The sequence below is a fragment of the Mytilus galloprovincialis genome, chromosome 1 (assembly GCF_965363235.1).
Source record: "Mytilus galloprovincialis chromosome 1, xbMytGall1.hap1.1, whole genome shotgun sequence".
NCBI lineage: Eukaryota > Metazoa > Mollusca > Bivalvia > Mytilida > Mytilidae > Mytilus > Mytilus galloprovincialis.
In genome coordinates, this window is record NC_134838.1 from 115,091,567 (window position 1) to 115,114,289 (window position 22,723).

At 32.2% G+C, this 22,723-nt stretch overlaps 1 protein-coding gene across 1 annotated transcript; it reads left to right on the forward strand.

Annotated features, from left to right (window-relative positions):
* The first annotated feature begins 578 nt into the window (after positions 1-578).
* On the forward strand, positions 579-22,512 carry LOC143052683 (von Willebrand factor D and EGF domain-containing protein-like). The gene is made up of 9 exons (XM_076225753.1): positions 579-876; positions 10,043-10,246; positions 11,429-11,593; positions 12,123-12,188; positions 13,282-13,556; positions 15,305-15,391; positions 19,818-20,201; positions 21,126-21,275; positions 22,174-22,512. Exons 2-9 carry the CDS (start codon positions 10,102-10,104, stop codon positions 22,396-22,398), a joined length of 1,497 nt encoding a protein of 498 aa, XP_076081868.1. The 5' UTR covers positions 579-876; positions 10,043-10,101; the 3' UTR covers positions 22,399-22,512.
* Positions 22,513-22,723: the final 211 nt, after the last annotated feature.

Here is a 22,723-nt window from a genome sequence, read left to right on the forward strand (position 1 = left end):
TCCTAAGTACACGGATGCCCCATCCACACTATCATTTTTTATGTTCAGTGGACCGTGAAAATGGGGTAAAATCTAGTTTGGCATTAAAATTAGAAAGATCATAACATAAGACACATGTGTACGAAGTTTCATGTTGATTGGACTTCAACTTTATGAAAAACTACCTCGACCAAAAACTTTAACCCGAAGAGGGACGAACGGACGGACGGACGAACGAACGAACGGACACACAGACCAGAAAATATAATGCCCCATAAATGGAGCATAATTACTTTTTGTCAAAAAGTGCCGCATACATTCCGTCATATGTATGTCTGAGACCATTTTTTAACCAATAGGGCTTTATTGTATTGATTTGGGTTTTTTCCCTCGACTTTGAAAAGGGTAGATAATGTCATTGTGTCTCTACTACTTTAATTATTGCACGCGTCTTTAGAATGAATATCATATCACTTAACAAAACACGGTTTCGATTAATTGGGCCGTGACAACGTTTAAAGGGAAAAACATGATTTATTTTACCAAGTCAGGAATATGCCAGTTGTTATTTATTCGTTTAATGTGTTTGAACGTTTGATTTTGCCATCTGCTTATGGACTTTCGGTTTAGAATTTTCCTCGGAGTTTAGAATTTTTGTTATTCTACCATTCATATATGTGTTTTTATACTTTCCAGTTCGTTTAAAAACGGTTAGATGGGATCTCCATAGATATAAACGATCTGAGCTAGCTTTTTGTGCAATCAGAGAAGATCCACAGTGCTGTTTAGGTTCACCATGCTGCAGAGTTAATTTGCATGGTACATCCTGTTGTTGTGATGAGGCCTGTATATTGTATAACGATTGCTGTCCTGATTACATAAGTACTTGTCAGGCAGGTAAGCATTAGTATCTTTTTGTCAATTTATTTAGCTCGTTGATACATATACACATAATACTAGAATATGCATTATTGGTGCGCGGGACCTGTTGTAAAAATTGAAGCTGAAGTTTATGTTATAATAAATTCAAAACAAATTAAATGGTTCAGATAATATAGCTAGCTAGACACCCCCTTGTATGACAGTCGAATATAATTCCATTATATCTACAACAATGTGTAAGCAAAACAAACAGAGATAATATGTAACAAGACCTAGGGACTTCCCTTTTATTTCATTTAATTTGCTTTATTGTCCCCTACAAGAATATATATGGTTTAGGGGTGGGGATCTTAACCGTTTACAAGATAATAGCACATTCTCAAATTGAATGTGGTGGGGGTGACCCCGAAGGACTTCCCTTCAATTTCATTTGATTTGTTTTATTGTCCCCTACAACAGTATATATGGTTTAGGGGTGGGGATCTGGACCATTTACAAGATAATAGAACATTCTTAAGATGGATCGACACTAAATATTTCTTGAGACAGATTTTTTTTTATATTTTACGTAAATGCAGTTGATAAAATACTCTTTCGAAAAAAAAAAAAAAAATGGGGGATACCGTGCTTGTTTGGTCAGTACCCTCATCCAAAGTATTGTGTATTTTCGATTTTTTTTTACATAGATATTACAGGGAAATCGGCATTTGTAATCTTTCCCTAGTTGAGAAAAAAATTCCATGAGACAGATTTTTCTTATTTTCTCTAAAATTGTAGCAAAGATATAGATCTAAAAAAAAATAATAAGAAAAATAGGGTCACCGTGCATTTTAAAGAAATATTTCATCATTTGCTTGAATAATTTCGGATTTTCAGAAAGGGGAGATAACTGTACCCAGATTTCCCGGGAAAAGTCTAATGTAAATACTCATTACTAAAGGAACTAAATTAGGTCAATTCTAAGTCCTAATTATTATTTGAAACACTTTTGTGTTATATTGAAGGAAAGCCTCATAAGTAATTTTGAGATATCTGGACCAAAATTTGGGTAAAATCCATTTTTTTTAACACAAAATCACAAATTTTGAGAAACTAACTTTTGTACTTGAATTTCAACCAAATTTATATACAATTTAGAAAATGTTATTAAAACTTGATTTTATACACAAAAAATTAATTTGATCTTGTAGATTCATCTCGTTTTAAAAAAAAATCACAAATTTTGTAAAGGTAGTGTTAGGCGTTACAAATCATATCCAGATATACCCCCCCCCCCCCCCCCCCAGCACCATCATCACCCTTTTTTCCTGTGTGCATCAATCTCTATTTGTGTCTCATAAAAATGTGCAAGTGGTTTTCTACTTGTCATCTTCTTACCTTGTTTTCATGTCAGTTATTGTTATCATGTATTTTGGGGGAAAATGTTGATTTTGACGTAAAAAATGGTGATTTTGATGTACAATATGTTGATTTTGAGGATTAGCATCTCTTTTTGAACAATTGACCAAAACAGTACCAACACTCAATTATCAATATTTTGAGTACTAGTAACCAACTTACCGTTTTTACCATGTTACAGATTTTATAGTGGAAGCCATTTTGCTAATGATAAATGCCATAAGGTGACTATAGCTGCTTACTTCAAACTACACCTGAATAGTTGTCTCATTGTCAAAAATATCACATTCTTTTTTTACAATAAAAATCTGATTAATGTTCACATTTCAACATTTTTACAAAAGAAAGCAAACAAATATTTGTGGCTGACCATGTGTTATGGGCTTTGCTCATTGTTAAAGACTATGGTTATCAATCCCTGTTTCTGTGTCATTTGTTCTTTGGTGGAGAGTTGTTATATTAGCAATTGAACCACATCTTATTTACATGAATGCTCTGAGATATAGTTATATACAGACACGTGTTTGGGCAACATTCACTTCACAGCTTCTGCTGGAAAATAAATGAAGGTTTATATTGTGTACCAATTTGCTGAACACACATTCTTTTTACAGGTTTGATCAATAATTTGAAATGGTCCTCTATATATGTTAATCAGTAAACTGCAGCTTCTACTAGACACATAAAGTGAAATTTATTATTTGAGTAAAAAAGAGATTAAAAGGTTAAAATTGAAATTTGTTTACTAGAAAAAGAGATGTCAAATGGCTTTGTTGACTTTTATTCCCTTTGCATCCATGCAAATTTTTTTTTATAAAACAAATTGAAAAAAACACATTCATGAGCTCAATCTGATGAAAGGGATCTGTTTTATGTATCCAAGATTGCACTTATTCTGTTGCACAACATACAAAAAGAAATACAAGCACGAACTATAAGCAATATTTTTTTTTATTAAAATAATAGACTGGTAATTTAGTCCATTATGTATCATATTATAAATAAATATATATATATGAATATATAATGTTTGAATCAAAATTAACATTTGCAATTTTATTACCTGTCATGAAAATTTATCACAGAAGTAACAAACACTTATTGTATTACATATTGAAAACTAAAATGTCAGTAGGAACAGTAAAATTTAAAAACCATCAGTCAAGATAATCTGATAAAATGTGTTAATGAATAGAAAAATATTTGCAACCTGTATAAAATTTAAACCACATCAACTCTTATTGATCTTTGCATAGTGTTTGATTTCTTTATTTGATAAAAGGCAAAATGAATTCCAGCACATATTAACATACATGCAAGAACAGTGCTACATCATAACCCTTCATGTACAAGCTTGGTCAAATAATAAACCAGATACTCACATGTACCTGTATTTTTTCATATGATTTTTCTATAAATTTTCTTAAAACAGAAGACGAGAATTGACACTGATGGCAAAAGCTCACAAATCCTAAAATATGTAGTTATATTATACAATGACAGAACAAACTATTAACATGGTGTTATAAACTATATATACAGTAGATATAAGTTTAAGTGGTCTTGTTCTTGTCTAATAAATTACATTCACTAGTCTAATATGGATTACACAACATATGTGTGGTACACAATATGATCATTCTTACTGTGGTAAAACAAAATGTCTCCTTTGACTTTAAATCCTTCATATTATTTAAGAACTATAAAGACAACATTATAAAATTTTACAAAAAATGTTACTACTTAAAATTCTATTTGCTGACATTAAGCATTGACAGATCAATCAAATTGCTAAAAATTAGGTATGTGTAGTAGACTACAGGACCAGTCATAATTTTCTAAACTCTTATCCAAAGATTTAGCTCACAAACAAACATTAACTTTAACATTTATGGTGCAATGCAGTATTTTTCAATCTTTATATTATATATATTGACCTGATTTGCCATAAGGTCAAAGATTTGGCATCATAAGAAATGACTTTCTTTAATAATAGCAATTATTGCTTATTGATATAAAAGAAGCTTGGTCACAGAGGCAACACATAGTATGTGTGTAGATTGAAATTTCTGTTAATCTCTAGTAGCATTCACCTTAATTGTATCATTTAGATTCTACAATATATAATTAGATTCATATGGAATCTAAAACAATTTACTCTTCATTTCACATTATAACAAAAATCATACACCTTCTGAATTATAGATTTTGATGCTGTAACACGTACTACACCTGAACTATTTTTTTGAGACAAAAGTGCCCTCAGTCCATCAATACCATTTCTTTGAATTGACAAAATAAAGTGCTTCTTGCACAACCCAGTTGAAGCTGCCTTTTTGGCTAATTGTTTTGACATTACTTTATTTTCAACAAGAGCTTTGAAAGATAAGTCATTTTGGCAATATCTTGGGTACATTCCATCAAATGTATGCTTACAAAAATGAGAAGCTAAATTTCCATGTGATCTCACCAGTTTAAATAAAGATTTACAGTCATACAAAGCATTATGTGCGTCATAGCTTTCCCCTAAAAAATCTGACACTAAATCACACTGCTTGTAACTTTGACGACCTGGATATTCACTCCTAAACAATATTCTTGTGTCAATGAACCCATTAAAATATAGGCAAAATTCATCCCACATCTTTAATTTATTCAATTGATTATACAGTATATGGCAGTCAAACGTTTTTATATTGTGTCCCACAAGTGTTGGTTTGGAAGGAAACTTGGACAAAAATGCAATAAGACTAGTAAAGACTTCAAATGGTGGTGAACTTTCCACAGGAACTTCATCATAGTACATTTGCCCATCAAAGAATGCAAGTTTCGTTATATCAGATGCCTGTGGTGTTATCTTCTTCGATGTCATAACATAGGCTGAGAAAGTTTCATATTCAGTAACAGCTGCTATTTGTACAATATCTGACTGACGAGCTGAAATTTGTTAAATGATTTGTTTATCAAACTCAATAGATATAAGAAGATGAGGTATGAGTGAACTGTTCATTCAAGTCACAATTTATAAAAGTAAACTATTATAGATCAAAGTACGTCCTTTAATATGGACCCTGAGCTCACATCCAACTACAAAGTACAAGTTAACCAGATGCTCCGCAGGGCGCATCTTTATACGACCGCAGAGGTTGAACCCTGAACGTTTGGGGCAAGTATGGACACAACATTCAAGCTGGATTCAGCTCTAAATTTGGATTGTGATTAAATAGTTGACACAGCATAGGTTTCTGACACAGAATGAATGTGGTCTAATGAACTTAACATTTTTGTTTTGCCTTTGAGCAATTCACTATGCTGTTGAATATTAATCCTCTCAAAAATATGTTTGAAGAAATTATCTTTTTATTTATGAAATCTGAAATGAGAAAAATTGACCCCCCCCCCAATTTTTTCTTATTCCAAAACTGATCTCAATTCAAATTTCTAATGGAGTTTGCAACAAAAACTACTCATTTAAATACATCATCATAAAATATTAAAATGTAAAAAAAGTGCTTGTTATCACTGAATGGTAAAGATTGTTTTAATTTATCAGTTGGTAGTAAAAGTGAATATACATTGTATATTGTATCAAACAATGATTTAAGTTCAACTACTATTCTGGACAAAGAAAGATAACTCAAAAAAAATTTGAAAATTTCTTGCTATTGCGCAATATTGTGCAATTATATATTTCTTGCTATTGCGCAATACTGTGCAATTGAAAATACTTGCTATTGCACAATACTGTGCAATTGAAGATTTCTTGTTATTGCCCAATACTGTGCAATGGAAAATTTCTTGCTATTGCACAATACTCTGCAATTGAAGATTTCTTGCTTTTGCTGAATACTGTGCAATTGAAAATGTCTTGCTATTGCACAATACTTAATATAATAATTTTGGATCCTGATTTGGACCAACTTGAAAACTGGGCCCATAATCAAAAATCTAAGTACATGTTTAGATTCAGCATATCAAAGAAGCCCAAGAATTCAATTTTTGTTAAAATCAAACTAAGTTTAATTTTGGACCCTTTGGACTTTAATGTAGACCAATTTGAAAACTGGACCAATAATGAAGAATCTACATACACAGTTAGATTTGGCATATCAAAGAACCCCAATTATTAAATTTTTGATGAAATCAAACAAAGTTTAATTTTGGACCCTTTGGGCCCCTTATTCATAAACTGTGAGGACCAAAACTCCCAAAATCAATACCAACCCTTCTTTTATGGTCATAAACCTTGTGTTAAAATTTCATAGATTTCTATTTACTTATACTAAAGTTATGGTGCGAAAACCAAGAAAAATGCTTATTTGGGCCCCTTTTTGGCCCCTAATTTCTTAACTGTTGGGACCTCAACTCCCAAAATCAATCCCAACCTTCCTTTTGTGGTCATAAACCTTGTGTTTGAATTTCACTGATTTCTATTTACTTATACTAAAGTTATTGTGCGAAAACCAAGAATAATGCTTATTTGGGCCCTATTTTGGCCCCTAATTCCTTAAATCTTGGGACCAAAACTCCCAAAATCAATTCCAACCTTCCTTTTGTGGTCATTAACCTTGTGTCAAAATTGAACGGGGTGGGGGGTAACCCCATGGACTCTCCCTATATTTCATTTGATGTGTTTTATTGTTCAATGCAAGAATATATATGGTTTAGGGATGGGGATATGGACCGTTTACAAGTTTTCAAACAAGAGGGGTCGGGGTGACTCCCTAGGGACTTCCCATTTATTTCTTTGTATTTGTTTTATTGTCCCCTACAAGAATTTATATGGTTTAGGGGTGGGGATCTAAACCGTTTACAAGATAATAGCACATTCTCAAATTGAACAGAGTGGGGGCGACCCTCAGGTACTTCCCTTTTACATCATTTAATTTGTTTAATCGTCCCATTCAAGAAAATATATGGTTATGAGGCGGAAATTTGGACCGTTTACAAGATAATAGCATATTCTCAAATTTAAGGGGATGGGGATGACCCCCCCAGGGATTCCCCCTTTATTTCATCATGACATGTGATTTGTTTTATTGTTCTATGATCATTTCTGAAGACTGTGTGTGTTATCACTTAAAATTTTCAAGTTATATTCATTTGAAAATTTTCGAAAAAAAAAATACCATAGGGTTCTATAGTTAACCCCTCACTTCTTTCGGGCCCTCAAAATACCCCTTAATAGACCCCAATGCACAAACGAACGATTGATGGCTATTCTAGACATATTAATCTAATATTTTATGAAACCCTAAGTAAATCTGACAAGTGGTTTTGGAAAAACGCTGCGGTCCAGTTCATTTTTTAACGTGGCGGAAGAAAAACAAAAAGAAGAAGAATAATAAAAATAATAAGAACTGAGCAAAAACAAGGTACCAGAATTATAATTTAGTACGCCAGACGCGCGTTTCGTCTACATAAGACTCATCAGTGACGCTCATATCAAAATATTTATAAAGCCAAACAAGTACAAAGTTGAAGAGCATTGAGGATCCAAAATTCCAAAAAGTTATGCTAAATACGACTAAGGTAATCTATGCCTGGGATATGAAAATCCTTAGTTTTTTGAAAATTTCAAAAAAAATGTAAACAGGAAATTTATAAAAATGATCACATTATTGATATTCATGTCAACACCGACCGAAGTGTTGACTACTGGGCTGGTGATATCCTCGGGAACGAAACGTCCACCAGCAGTGTCATCGACCCAGTGGTGTAAATAGTTATCAAAAGTACCAGAATTATGATTTAGTACGCCAGACGCGCGTTTCGTCTACATAAGACTCATCAGTGACGCTCATATCAAAATATTTATAAAGCCAAACAAGTACAAAGTTGAAGAGCATTGAGGATCCAAAAATTCTAAAAAGTTATGCCAAATACGGCTAAGGTAATCTATGCCTGGGATAAGAAAATCCTTAGTTTTTTGAATAATTCAAAATTTTTTAAACAGGAAATTTATAAAAATGACCACATTATTGATATTCATGTCAACACCGAAGTGTTGACTACTGGGCTGGTGATAAACAACGTTAGTACCTAAAATCTATACTTCAAGGTAATCATATGTAATTAGTGACGTTGATACGGAATATTCATCAACAAGATCTTGGTATCTCAAGATGAAATCTTTTTAGAAAACGAACAAGACGTTCTTTGATATCCCCCTGATTTATCAATCTTTTGCTTATATACCCTTGTGACGTTTTATAAAGTCTGAGAATCAGCTGCAAGAACCTAATACCGAATGGGTTGGGAAATGTTGATCCCATATGCAGAAGCTGGTATATTGCAAAAAAAGAATGTGATAATGTGAACAATTCCAGTCAGAAATCCTTTCCAGTGCTAGATCACATGATATATAATTTTGGTGGATTACTTCACGAATAAATTCTTTGAAACCACCACCTTAATAGGACTTGAACTGTCTCAATATACGTTTTAAAAGTTTAATAAAATTACACAATTAGTAGAAAACATTAGACCGTTGGTTTTCCCGTTTGAATGGTTTTACATTAGTTATTTTGGGGCCATTTATAGCTTTTTGATCGGTGTGAGCCAAGGCTTCGTGTTGAAGGCCGTACATTGACCTATAGTGGTTTACTTTTATAAATTGTTATTTGGGTGGAGAGTTGTCTCATTGGCACTCACACCACATCTTCCTATATCTATAGCATGTTAGTTGCTTAAGGTAAGTTTTCCCCGTAAATTTCAAAGTTAGATAAGTTTGTATGAATCTCCCGAATAATAAGAAGATAACAAGCGAAATTTAAATCATAACATTCCCCAAACTATAGGAAACATAACAAAAATGTTGATGATCCATCAATGGTTTGATTTTTCCTGTAAAAAAGAATTCTCTGTTAGAATCAACAGCTCTCACACCCACAAACATAAACATAGGCCGATTACCATATGGTAAAAATTAAATTATTTAATGCCCAAAAAGGCGCAAGCCAGGGCCCACCGTGCAAGGCTGTATGGCTAGTCAACGTCGTTAAACACTTCCATTTGTTGTAGGCCGATTACTTTTACGAAGAAGATAAATTTTTCCCTTCAGTACTAAGTTCCTAAATTGTTAATATGAATTGGTCAATTCAACATGATTAATTCAATCGTCTAAAAGTATTGTTAATGTATTTGAAGTATGATTAGGATTGACTCAACATTGAAGTTTGATTAAAATTGTTTGTCAATAGCACATGCAGTCGCTGATATTTCATACATTAAGATGCAAGTAATATATTTAACAAAACCAGGTTATCTCATGAGTTGTAGATCTTTGAATATATAGAAGATTAAACATTTAAACTTATATATATTACTAGTAAACAAAATTTAGATGTTAGTATTTAATACACATATTTTCAAATAATTATACGCACAATTTCTTTGCTTTTTATCTAAACTTAATTTTTTATTTCACTAAATACATATTGGTATTTTATAATAAGTATTGAATTCAATCACCAGTGACTGTATCTGCAATTCAACAGGTTTTGTCCGTATTTGATTTAGGGACGACATCAAAAGTTCAATGAAGGATAAAAAACTTAATTCACATAGTTTTTTCACTGACCCCCCAACCCCCCTCTAAACTTAATTTGGGAAAAATTGATTGACCCATATGGATATATGTAAAAATCAATGTCGGATAACCAAATCTTGCAGCAGTTCAACCCCCCTACCCCCAAACTATTTGAATTAAGTTTTTTATCTTACATTGATCTTTTGATGTCGTCCCTTAGTGCATTAACTTATACATTATCATATTTTCTAGGTCCATGCAATCAATACACAATAATTCAAAATGAGGAAAAACGGTCATCCGGATACGTCATGAATAACACAACTGACGTGCCAATCAGTGATGAAATGATTAACAAAACTTGGTATCGAGTTATTAGTGAAAATGGCGAAGAAATGGCTAAATATCCACCTGGTGTATTACACTGCGGAACAATTAATCCAATCTGGCTCAACGGTAAGACAGTGCGGAGTAATTTATGAAAACATAACACCGTTCATAACGTGTTGTATAACAATAAAACATCATTTCCATTGTATTTTCCTTTTCAGCTGAATATAAGAGAACATTTGAATATTTAATCATATAAATTGTGTAACACTACGCATGTCACATATGAAGCAGGATTGTTTTACACTTCCGGTGCACCTTAGATCACCCCTAGTTTTTTAAGGGTTCGTGTTGCTCAGTCGTCTTTAGTTTTCTATATTGTGTGTTGTGAACTATTATTTGCTTGATTGTCTTTTTCGTTCTTAACCATGATGTTATCAGTTTGTTTTCAAATTATGAGTTTGAAATCCCGTTTCTTTTGCAAAAATGTATAAACAAACTAGATCTGACACACGTTATCACAACTAGTCGTGTCCTTAACATACATTTGTTAATCTTGTTCAACTAGATTTCTAAAACATTTGCATCCTATTTCACAAACATATATTTTGCTGTTTTTTTTAACAAATTGTTAAAATGAAATACTTCTTCAACTAACAACATATTCTGATTATAAATTAATTTGAGTTTCATTGTACAAAAACTCATCGACTACATACGACTTATAACTTGGTTCGGCAGACGCGTTCAATTAGTCTACAAACTTAATAAAAACAAAAAACAAAAAACAAAAAACACGAGGAACACGTAGTTGAGGGATGAGTTCTGTTTTGTGCAAAAAACCGTCATTCACAGACAAAATGAAAGCTGTCTTCTGTAGACAAAGAAAGGTCGAACTTTAAAACTGAAAAGCTTTTAAAAAAGAACTTCAATTTGTTCCAAGACTTCGATAGTATTTTTACAAAATGCAGATGTTCATAAATAGATTTAACAAATATCAAATACTTATGCATCCAAGGAATTAACCTATCACCTTAATAGGGTCCACAACATTGCGTTGAAAATAAAATGCTTCTAATTTCTTTGGTATCGAATGAAACAACACTATCAATTTTGTGCGTCCGAAAAAGAAAACTTGTCTGTACACATTTCTCATAGAAATAGTGACATATTTATGTTTTATCCTATACATGCAAGTTTTCCTCGTGCTCTATCTGTTCCTGAAAGGAGTTTATAAACTACATGTTTGATAATAATAAAATCCTTTTAATAGAAAAGATTTGAACATATTTTATACATATCTTTAAGATTCTTTACCAACCACAGAGGAAGGAAATTTAACACGTACAGCTTGTATGCAGACATCTCAAAACGACTGTGAGGAAGAAATTACAATAAGTATTGTAAATTGTCCTGCAGGATTCTACGTCTACAATCTAAAGAATACATCACAAGATTCGGCTTATTGTTTTGGTTTGTCACATAATCAAATTTAAATGTAAATATAAGTTACACCTCTAGCTGTCCAATAGGGTCGGCTAAAAGAAACATTATAAATGCACCGTATACAGGTATGCTATGCTATTCCTTACTGATGTGTGTATAAAATAGTCTGCCCACCATTTTACGAAAATGCCAATCAGAATACATAGCGTCTGAATTAAAAATAAATGTTATCAAGAAAACATCCTGTTAAATCTGCTGGTGTCATAAATTTTAAAAACTGACAACCAATTTACAAGGTTTACTTAGCATGCATTAGTGTATGTGCCTTCTACAAAAAGTTTGCAAGCAGTATCTTGCCGACAAGTCAGTTTTCCTATTTCTACAGTAGCCTATGTACAATGTTTAAAAAAAAGAGCAATACTTACATTTATGAACATTTTATATTTTTATTCTTGAAAGTTCTTCATCTTTTCACGATGGTATGTTTAAACCATATACCGAAAGACAGCCATAAAATGTAATGCTACGTGCTATGTTATTATCATTGTTTTATCAGGAAGTGGTCCTGTGCTTTGTCCAGATGGGTTGTCTTCAGAAACTGGTTATTATCCAGGATGTTTATGTAAGTTTACGTGTTGTTTTCTTTTAATCATGATCTCTTATTTATTCAGATAAAATCGCAGCGCAAAACAAATGAAATTCAATCGCCTATTACATATCAATTGTATAAAATTCTGATAAGTTCGATACTTTATAGTGTTACTTTTGTTGAATCGTCGACGCCCTTTTTTGGTGATCATATTAGGTCTAGGCTTTTGAATAATCATTGCTGAATTCGATTTTTAAGATTTTTAAAGCAAAGAATGACCCTATAAAATAAAATAAAAAAAACAATGGTTATATCCTGCCAATGTATTTGAATCATGATGTTTTACACTTGCCACAATTTCTATGTTGTGACTTTGTTCTGTAAACATTTTTTTTGTAAACATTAGTTCTAAAGGACATTCGAAATTTTTGAAACATTGTATGAAAGGATAAGTTTTTTATATCTTAACTGTAACATCATTTTCCCCCTCCAATAGAAAAGAGGGATTGATCTGTTATATCCCTTTAGTACTCGAAGGTATCGTTTGTAGTTTCATAACGGGAGCAAAATATTAATAGAGGGTGCCTTTATTTAAAGTATTCGTTTGGTCAACGCTTAAAGAATCACTATATACTTTCAGTAACAGAGGAGATAATATCTCTTCAAAAAGTTTTGGATACACTTAATTACAAATGAAAGTCGTTCGACATCAAGGAACATAGTACACCGAGGTCATAAAGGTTGTTCGACTTTAAACCGGTTGCGATAAAGCTCGCTATTCCTACAAAAAAATGTCTATGCAATAATTTAATTACTCGGAGAAAAGTCACCAATAAATATTTTCTTTTCAAACGAAGTCAAAATTATGTGTTTTTCATTGAAGGAATGACTGTAAAACAATTTTGTCAATGAAGAAATAACATAAAAATGTGGTGCACACTGAATAAGCCACGTAGCGGGTTATTTTAAAGTGTGCACTACATTTTTTATGTAATTTCGAATAGACAGATAAAAATATAAAATATGTCTTTGAACTGATAAACAAAACGACGTTAGTCAATCAGAAGACGCATTGCAACATAACTATAAATGTATTTTATGTTATTTTATTATATATGATTGTCAGCATCCTTTCCAAATGAGACAGTTTCACCCAAAGTTGAGCCCCTGTTGATAAATGGACCAACATTCAACATACCAAATAATAGCCCTACACCAAGTCTTCTACCAGTATTCAAATGTCGATTCAATGATATTGCCAATGGAACGTATGTTTATGATGTGTACTGGTATATCAATGGATACAATGTGACAATGTACAAAAATATAGAATTTCATCACATTAATACCACATTTTTAAAGACGTCTGATTGGATCAATGAATATCAAATGAATATGAACGTAAGTATGGGGAATATCAGTTTTAATGCCAAATCTCATAGGTCTTAAATGTGAAATCTTTTAATTCAGTGCTCTTTTAAAAGTTAAGAAATATTAAATATTTATGTAATGGTGTGAAAGGTCAACTTTTCATTTACATTCACAGTGGAAAGGAACTGATTAAAAATAATGTTACAGGTCTGTTGAATTTGTTGACACTCGCTGAATATAAAGTATAGTTTTAACTTTATTCAAAATAAAACAAAATATACAATATAAAAAAGAAGATGTGGTATGATTGCCAATGAGACAAAAATGACACAGACATTAACAACTATAGGTCACCGTACGGCCTTCAACAATGAACAAAGCCTATACCGCATATATAGTCAACTATAAAAGGCCCCTATAAGACAATGTAAAACAATTCAAACGAGAAAACTAACGGCCTTATTTATATAAAAAAATGAAAGAAAAACAAATATGTAACACATAAACAAACGACAACCACTGACTTACAGGCTCCCGACTTCGGACAGGCACATACATAAATAATGTGGCGGGGTTAAACATGTTAGCGGGATCCAAACCCTCCCCTAACCTGGGACAGTGGTATTTCAGTGCAACATAAGAACGAACTATAAAAATCAGTCGAAAAAGGCTTAACTCATCAGATGGACACAAATACAAGTGGACGTGGCCGGGTACTTATACATCCCGACACAAAAAGACACAATGAACAGATTTGAGAGTACTCGCAGTTATCTGACAGCTCTTCAAAGCCACTAACAACTAATAAAAAGAATCATGCATCTAAGACTAAACTATCAATCCGTACACATCCAACATCCAATGGATTTAGTGTAAAGACGTCATAAACAGCCAGAGAAAAACATGACTTTACAGGTATCTAACAAGCTCATTTTACACCTGATATGTGATGGAAGGTATTAAAAAGCATGATAAATACTATTGTTATAAATACTAGAAGGAATCTTAGTTACCCAGGGATAGTGGATTCTCTGAACAGCCTTCTTGTAATATAATTTTCATTTTTTTTTTTGCTATGTTGTTATTTATTCCTGTTGTATTGTTGAAGGGCATACGATACAGAATTGATCCCGTATTTACATTTTGATAAAACCTTCCATATAGACTATATTTCACCCGATTTAATCAAATATGTAATAAAAAAAAATATACCTTGATGTGTTACTTTTTGAGTAAAATGAGGTCGAAATTTTGTTTATTTGCTCAAAATTCGGGTTTGCGGCCGTATTTTCGTTTTCGAAAGAAAGACATAACATTTTTATTTTAAAAGATAAACACAAATTGTTTTTTTGTTAATTTGTAATTTCTGTCTTTTATAAGTAAACTAAAAATTTATACATTTTTTATTTAGAAATAACTCATATTTATTAATGTTCATGAATGTAGAAAAAAACACATCATTTTTGCTGTATATTTTTAAAATTTATAAAAATTGGCACCATTTACGTTTTCATGAAAATTGGTACACATAACTTCTCGGGTAATCAAACCAAATGGCCTTTTAAAAAAGAGGGGTCCATGAACTCATTTTCAATTTGAATAAGTTTAAATTATAAAAATCAGTCGAAAACTGAATCTTTTTGCCGAAAAGTCATAGTTTGACGTCGCGAAAATAACAATTTACGTTAGCAACGTCGTTACCTCCCCTGTAACTGTATCGTATGCCCTTAATCATTCAAGCACTATGGATTATTAGATAATTTTGTTTTTATGTTTAGGTTTCATGCATAGTTAGAGTCCGGTTCACGAACGGTTCACTGCCTAGCCCGTTTTATCCTAGTCCGATATTTGAAGCAGGTTTCTATGTACGTTTTAAAGAGACAAATAGAAATACACTTCAGCATTTTTTATAGTCAAAATGCCAGGAGCATATGATTCTTACATGTATTTTAAGATATGGATACACGTAAAAAAAACAGCGCAATACCACTTAAAAGATATTTTCAGCAATACCATATATTTTGAGTATATTTATATCTTCTATGTAAACAAGTATATAAGTATAAACAAGATTTCCACTCAAAAGAATTTTTATTGTCGTCCTTGACAGACTTTTCTCGATTGAAATTTGTCAAAAGACGGATCAAGATCATCTGATTCGTGATTTGAAGTAAGCGTTCCGATTATCCCATTCATAATCTGATTTTTTATTTGTCGCATGGTAAACAAAACCGATTCTAACCCAATTTGAAGTTTTTGCACTGTATACAACGAGCGAACTAGTCCCTTCAGACTAGATATAATACAGTGACATGACATTGAACCGAGTACACGACAACGTGATGATTGTAATCCGACTACACAAGTCGTCCAAGTTTCCCTAATGTAACGGGACTCACCTAACTGTCAAGGGTGTTTGGTCGTCATCTCCGGATCATTTCGGATCCATAGAACTCTCTTACGAACATATACGACAGCGTTAAGACAATGGCAGGACATTCCAGATCATTTTTTTTTGTGAACAGAAACAGCAAGAATTATTTCACTTGTGACATTTTTATAGGTTTTGTAGCACATTTGAATTTAGATAACTTTCAATGCATCAATTTTCTATACAATCTGCAAAGTCGAGGGTTCTTTTTATAAGGTATGCCTATAAAGGATTTGTCATATAATGTAAAATCATCTTCAAAATAATATGTACACGAGTTTTTTTTAAGAAAGATAATTTAAAATCATTAAAATATATTATAAGTAATGAAGGGTTTAGAATAAATAAGATAGGATACACTCCTGCAGATTTCAAAAGAGATTGATTATTTTCGGATCTTAAGTTCTTAAGGCTTTAAATGTATATGTGATATATATCTGCTTACTCTTCCGGAGCAACTGAGATCACCCCCAGTTTTTGGTGGGGTTCGTGTTGCCTAGCCTTATTTGTCTATTTGTCTTTTTATTTTTTGCCATGGCGTTGTCAGTTTATTTTCAATCTATGCGTTTGACTGTCCCTCTGGTATCTTTCGTCCCTCTTCTGGGTCTGTAATACCAATTACCAATTTCAATATCATTTCTTTTTATCTAAGAAATAACTTTTTGATGTGGACATAATTCCTTCTTCTGTCATACTTCCTGTCTTTTTATCTGCTTTATATCTTGAATATGTAACATGATGTTACATTTTCTTCATACAAAACACATAAAAATTTTAAATATTTAGATAACCCACTTGAAACACATTCTGTTATAAAGGCAACAGTAATACCTGTTTCAAAAGTCATAAATATATTGAGAAAAAAAAATTCGGGTAACAAACCAAAACAGAGGTAAAAACATCAAATATAAGAGAAAACAAAGGAACAACAGGAACAAACGCCAACATACATAGAAACGAACTATTTGATAACAACTGCCATATTCCTGACTTGGTATAGGACATTTTAAGAAAACATGGTGGGTTAAACCTATCTTATTGGCATGCCAAACTTCTTTAACTTTTTACTTATTTAGTTTTTTAATCTATTTCTCTTTCACTATATGATTTTTGTTATATTTACCAACACTAGCAAACATAATAAGAATTGCATGATTACATATACCGATATACCGTTTAAAATTTTTCAACTGTTTTTATAAAAACTAATCATTAGACCCCATATCATAACCTCTTCTTTTGTATATTCTATAAAAATGTATGTCTTAAACATTAAATAGTGTTTGATATGACGACGATAAGGTACATACACAGTTCTTTATGCAGAATTTTGTCGATGTCAGATATTTTCGTAGATCTGAACATTTGTATGATTTCCTTCACATGTATATGATTGCTGAGTCAAGACGTGGAAACGATATTCTACATGACCAAAAATAGACGTATAAACCGAAAAATATTTAACACAAACTAGTAAATGTGAACAAGAATCTAGAAAAAAATGACTTAAAATGCCAGAGAAAATAACCCAATATTTTGTTATTCTGCAAGGTTACCAATTCAACACTGCAATTAAATCTTTTAATATTTTGTTTTCATTTGTATAAATATTGATTTTGTTTTAAGTAAATTGAAACCATATTTAATATCATTGTTTTACAAATATGTTATGTCACGATAATACAATCTGCCGAAAGCTATATTTTGGTATTGCACAAGGTCTTGTTTTTTTTCTGAAAGTTAATAACGTCTTTACACTAAATCCATTGGATCTTGAGTGTTTACTGGATGATTTTAAGTGTTAGACACATGATTCTTTTTTTTTATTATTATTAAATTGTGGCTTTGAACTTGTTGGCAGTAACTACGAGTACTATCAGATTCATTCTTTGTGTCTTCTTTGTTTTTAGGGTTGAGGGATAGATTAATACCCTACCGCACCTCCGGTCTGTGGTTTTTGTTTGATCTTTTTCTGCTTTGTATCGATCTGATGATTGAAGCCTTTTTCTATGTTTTTTTTATTGTGTTTGTCATATAGATGGCTGCCACACCACTTTTACAGATTAGGGGAGGGTTGATCACTCACTAACTTGTTAAACCCCGTCACATTTGAAAGTACCTGCCCTCGTTGGTTTTATTGTCATATTTGCTTTTCGTAAATTGTTTTGTCATAAATAAGGCGGTTGGTTTTCCTAAATGAATTGTTTCATATTTGTCATGCTAGGGCCTTTAAAAGACAACTATACGGTATTGGTTTTCTGATTGTTGAAGTCCGTACGGTTGAATATAATTGCTCACATCTGCTTATTTGATTTTTGGTGGATATTTGTCCAATTGTCAATCAGACCACATCTCTTTTTTTATAATGATTACTATAAAAAAAGAAGATGTGGTATGATTGCCAATAAGACAACTGTCGACAAGAGACCAAAATGACACAGGATGTTTAAAGAAAAGTTACCGATCTTTAAAACTAGTTTACGACATTCAGGAAGCATGATTCAAAATATCAAACATAATTTTTATTTGTCAATGATATGTCACTTAACTGGTACGGACTACACCATATTTAGCAATTATAATTGCAAGACTACACATGTTGTGTATCTTAAACAGTGTAAATGCTGTAAACAGTATGTTGGCGAGTTAGAACAGACAGTTCACAAATGAATAAACGGCCATCGAAGCGACTATGTTTACAAGCCAGCACCTTCCTCTCAGTCGCCATTTGAGATCCACTGGCCACACTAAGGGATATTTCAGTCGACTGACCATTACCATCATAGATACTGGTTGGTCTAGGGAGAATAGACTGATTTTGGAAAGATTTTGGATAAGGAAATTAAAAACTTTTGCACCACAAGGGATAAATGAAAAGGTGTAGTACATGAAGAGTTTTATATTTGGGTTATACCGGTATTACACAATACTTCGCAGTCTCTATTGCTTTTCTTTATCAACTTTAATAGTATTGAATTTACTAGTTTAAATCACAGGAGATGTTTTAGTACGCATCCATGTTCAATTACTCAACCTTTGTCAAATTTTTTTAATCGTTATCGAACTGGTTTTTATTTGGGATATATGTAAATACGCAGCCTCTGGTGTAATTATCTTCCCGCTATCAAATTTGAAATGTTATACCAGCTAGGATCGGTCAGTGCTGTTCATTGGGAATGTATTTATACATGCAGTTTTTGCTGTAACATCCAAACTGAATTATCTTTCCGAAACCTCCTGTCTTAGCTTTTCGGAGACCAGCAAGTCTGAAAGACTTATTTGTGAGAGCTTATCTCTCCTCTAATTAAAGATCTTCAACTGCAAGCTGGTTCAAGTCGTGTGGTAACAGAATATACTGAATATTGAATACTCAACAATTTACTTGCTACTCCACTGCGTCTGTGTACACTATATTTTGCAATGTAAAACCCATAATGTTATTTTGCAAGATAGAATCAGTACCAAGTCAGGAACATGACAGTTGTTGTCCATTTGTTTGACGTGTTTTGTCATTTAATGTTGCCATGTGGTAAGGGACTTTCCTATTGAATTTTCCTGGAGTTCAGTATTTTTGTGATTTTACTTCATACTTCTTCTCCATAATGAGATTCTTTTTGTATATCCGCTTCAAGAATTAACCACAAAAACACTTAACAGAAAAGTTGATGTTGAAAATTCATAACAGGATTATTTTATAAGCACAAATAATTCACAACTTTGGTACAATTAATTCTCCTGTATATATATTTTCATGAAATCATATTAATGTAATTAATAAAAGTTATCATTAATCAGCGAATGTAAGACAAAAAAAATTATTCGTAGTATTCATTCAACTTTCATTCTTTCATATTTTGTAGCCAGCGAAAACTGAGTACACTGTTATCGAAGGTGAAAACATCACCATACCAATGACATCAACAGTGCCAGTATCTTGTATTGCTTCACACCCAGACATCCGCACAAAATGTGCCCAGAACTTCTTCATATTTCAACCTAAGTATGGTAAAAATGAAGCATCATGCTTAAATAGTATCGCTAAAAGAGATATTGTTTTTGAAGCAGAATTTTGCGGAATTAAATTAGGAAACCTAGATTGGAATGAAACGAAATACCTACAGGTTTATGGGTCCAGTGATGGTATATATAACCATCAGGGCAGGTCGACATTTATTCGAATCTCTACGAAATCTGTTTCACCTTTCAACGAAATCTGGAGAGACATTAAGATACCAGAAATAAAGGTTTATATGTTATGACGCGTGATCCTTTTTACATGTTTTTTCTTCAAATATTTAGTATTTAAGTATATTTATTTCAAATTACCAAGAAAAGCTTGTAATAATCTAAACATTTGATCAGTTGAAGAGAATAAAAAATGATGAACGCTATAACTTATATATAATTTCTGTCAACAAATCTTCATCGAATATTACGAACATTGAATAGAATATTTTCACGATCTAAAGACTATATCCTGGGCAATATTTTCTGTTATTTTACTGGTTAAGGACTTATAATTTTATTAAACATTCACAAATGTAGTCTGGAGTTACAGAAGATTTTTTTTTATGGTTAAGACTTATTGTTTAGGGCAAGATTTTGAAAATATTTTTTCAGGATCATGTAAGAGGGTCTGGATGGGGGGGGGGGGGGGTCTATTATTCTGTAAACATTTAATTTTCACCCCTTTTTTCTCTAATCTTCAAAAAATTAACCCTTTTTTCTCCTAATCTTCATTTTGTTTGCCCGTTATTCTCTAATCTTCATATTTTAAGGGCATTATTCTTTAATCATTTAACCCCATTCAAACCCTCATATAATAGCATATGACATAAATTGATATTTACGACAAAAGGTCTTGTTTTCGTATAACTGTAATTCATAATTCCACTCATACTTTAAGTTCGAGATCAGGAAAAACAAGAAAACAAATTATCTAGCTTCAAACAACAAAAGAAAAAAAACAAAACATTAAGTATTTTTAAAAATAAAGCTTTTCAAGAAAGAAAACTTCTTCAACAACCGATACTTACCATAGGAGACTGATTCACCAATACCGAGAAGCTGTTCGTGTCAACAATTTGACTAAAAATATGTAGAAATCAGTTTCAGATAAGTAACTGAGAAAGTTAAGATGTTTATTATCTAATGAATTGTTATTGAAGGTCACAATTTTAGACAAAGATTCAGTGTTAACAACAAGACTCTGCCAGTCATATAACGATCCACATATTACAACGTTTGATGGAAAGTTGTATCATTATATGGAAGTTGGGGAATTTGTTCTTTACAGAAATGACAGAGGTCCATATTGGGTAATACATTTCAATCTAACCTAATTTAGAAATGCGATGTACGCACGATTCTTAACGCTAACTTTGTATAAGAAATATTTAAGTTGGTGTTTTTGGTAGATTGATGTTTCATTATTCTCTCTTACTTTAGTCCTTTTCATGTACAAATATGACAAAGCGTTTCCATCTTATGTTCGCTGTTTGTAAATTTACTTGAAATATTCAAACTGACATCGGAATGCATCCTTCGTTCTCACTAAAAGGCGGAAGATATTAAAGGGATATTCAAAACTCATACTGACGACGACATGACAAAACAAAACGTAGAAGTCCACCTACCACTATATAAAAACATTAAAAGAAAACAAAAGACTGAGCAACATTAGCCAGATGAAAACAGGGAATAACACAGAAGGTGAATCTGTTCCTGCTTCATATGTGGTATCCGCCGTGTTTGCTCGTGCAAGTACAGAACAGGTAATACACTTCGTTCCATAATGATGAATGGAGGAAACGAAGACGGAATTAATAGTTATCCCACGGGGTGATCTAACACTGACACACCAAGTCCGAATGGGGTAACTATTTTACATCCCAGCTGTGTTAGATTAGACGAAAAACCATTTACAATTCATAAAATCTAGTTTAGAACGCCACACAACCATTATAATATACTTTATATATTACTATATGATATATACCCTATGATTACAATAATTGGAACATATAAATAAATTTAGAAAGAGTACTTTAAAATTGTTGGGTTTGAGCGTTCCTGGTAAGGGTCAATTGAGAAAAGCGCACCGATAGCACCAAATTTATGAAATGATATAGTATTTCTGTGCAAAAGAGATTTCAATAATTATGATTTGAAATTAAAAGATTAAATGTGAAATATATATTTCGCTTCTTATTTTAGGTACATACTTTGTTAACAAATTGTGGATATGGTTGGAGTGGTTCTTCTTGCCATTGTGGTATAGCTATAAGAAGCAGAGGTTCGTTGTTTGTTCTACGAACATGTGCAAAAATCTCTCGAAACAACAAATATCTTCTACAGCAACCTTACACTGAACTTTTGACTTGTGATGACAACGATATGTCAATAGAACACATTGGAAATACATACAAGGCTAGTATTTGAATATTGCTTGTCGTGTTGTATGATAAAACAAAAAGCAAAACGACAAACTATAACCGGACCGGGCTCATTCTGAGAAAATATAGAATGGTTATCTAAGATGAAGAGAAGTTTGCTTCATACTTCTATCAATTATGCAAAAACCATACTATAAACAGCAATGTATATTTTATTCAACACGTTTACCCTCATTGTAAATAGTTTAAAGTTTGTAGCGAGCTCAAGCAATGTTTGCTACTTTATACATTTACATAAATTATGTGATATATTTTTTTTCCTTGTTTACAAAATATTCCTTTTGTTTGGGGTTTTTGATTTGCCAATGAAG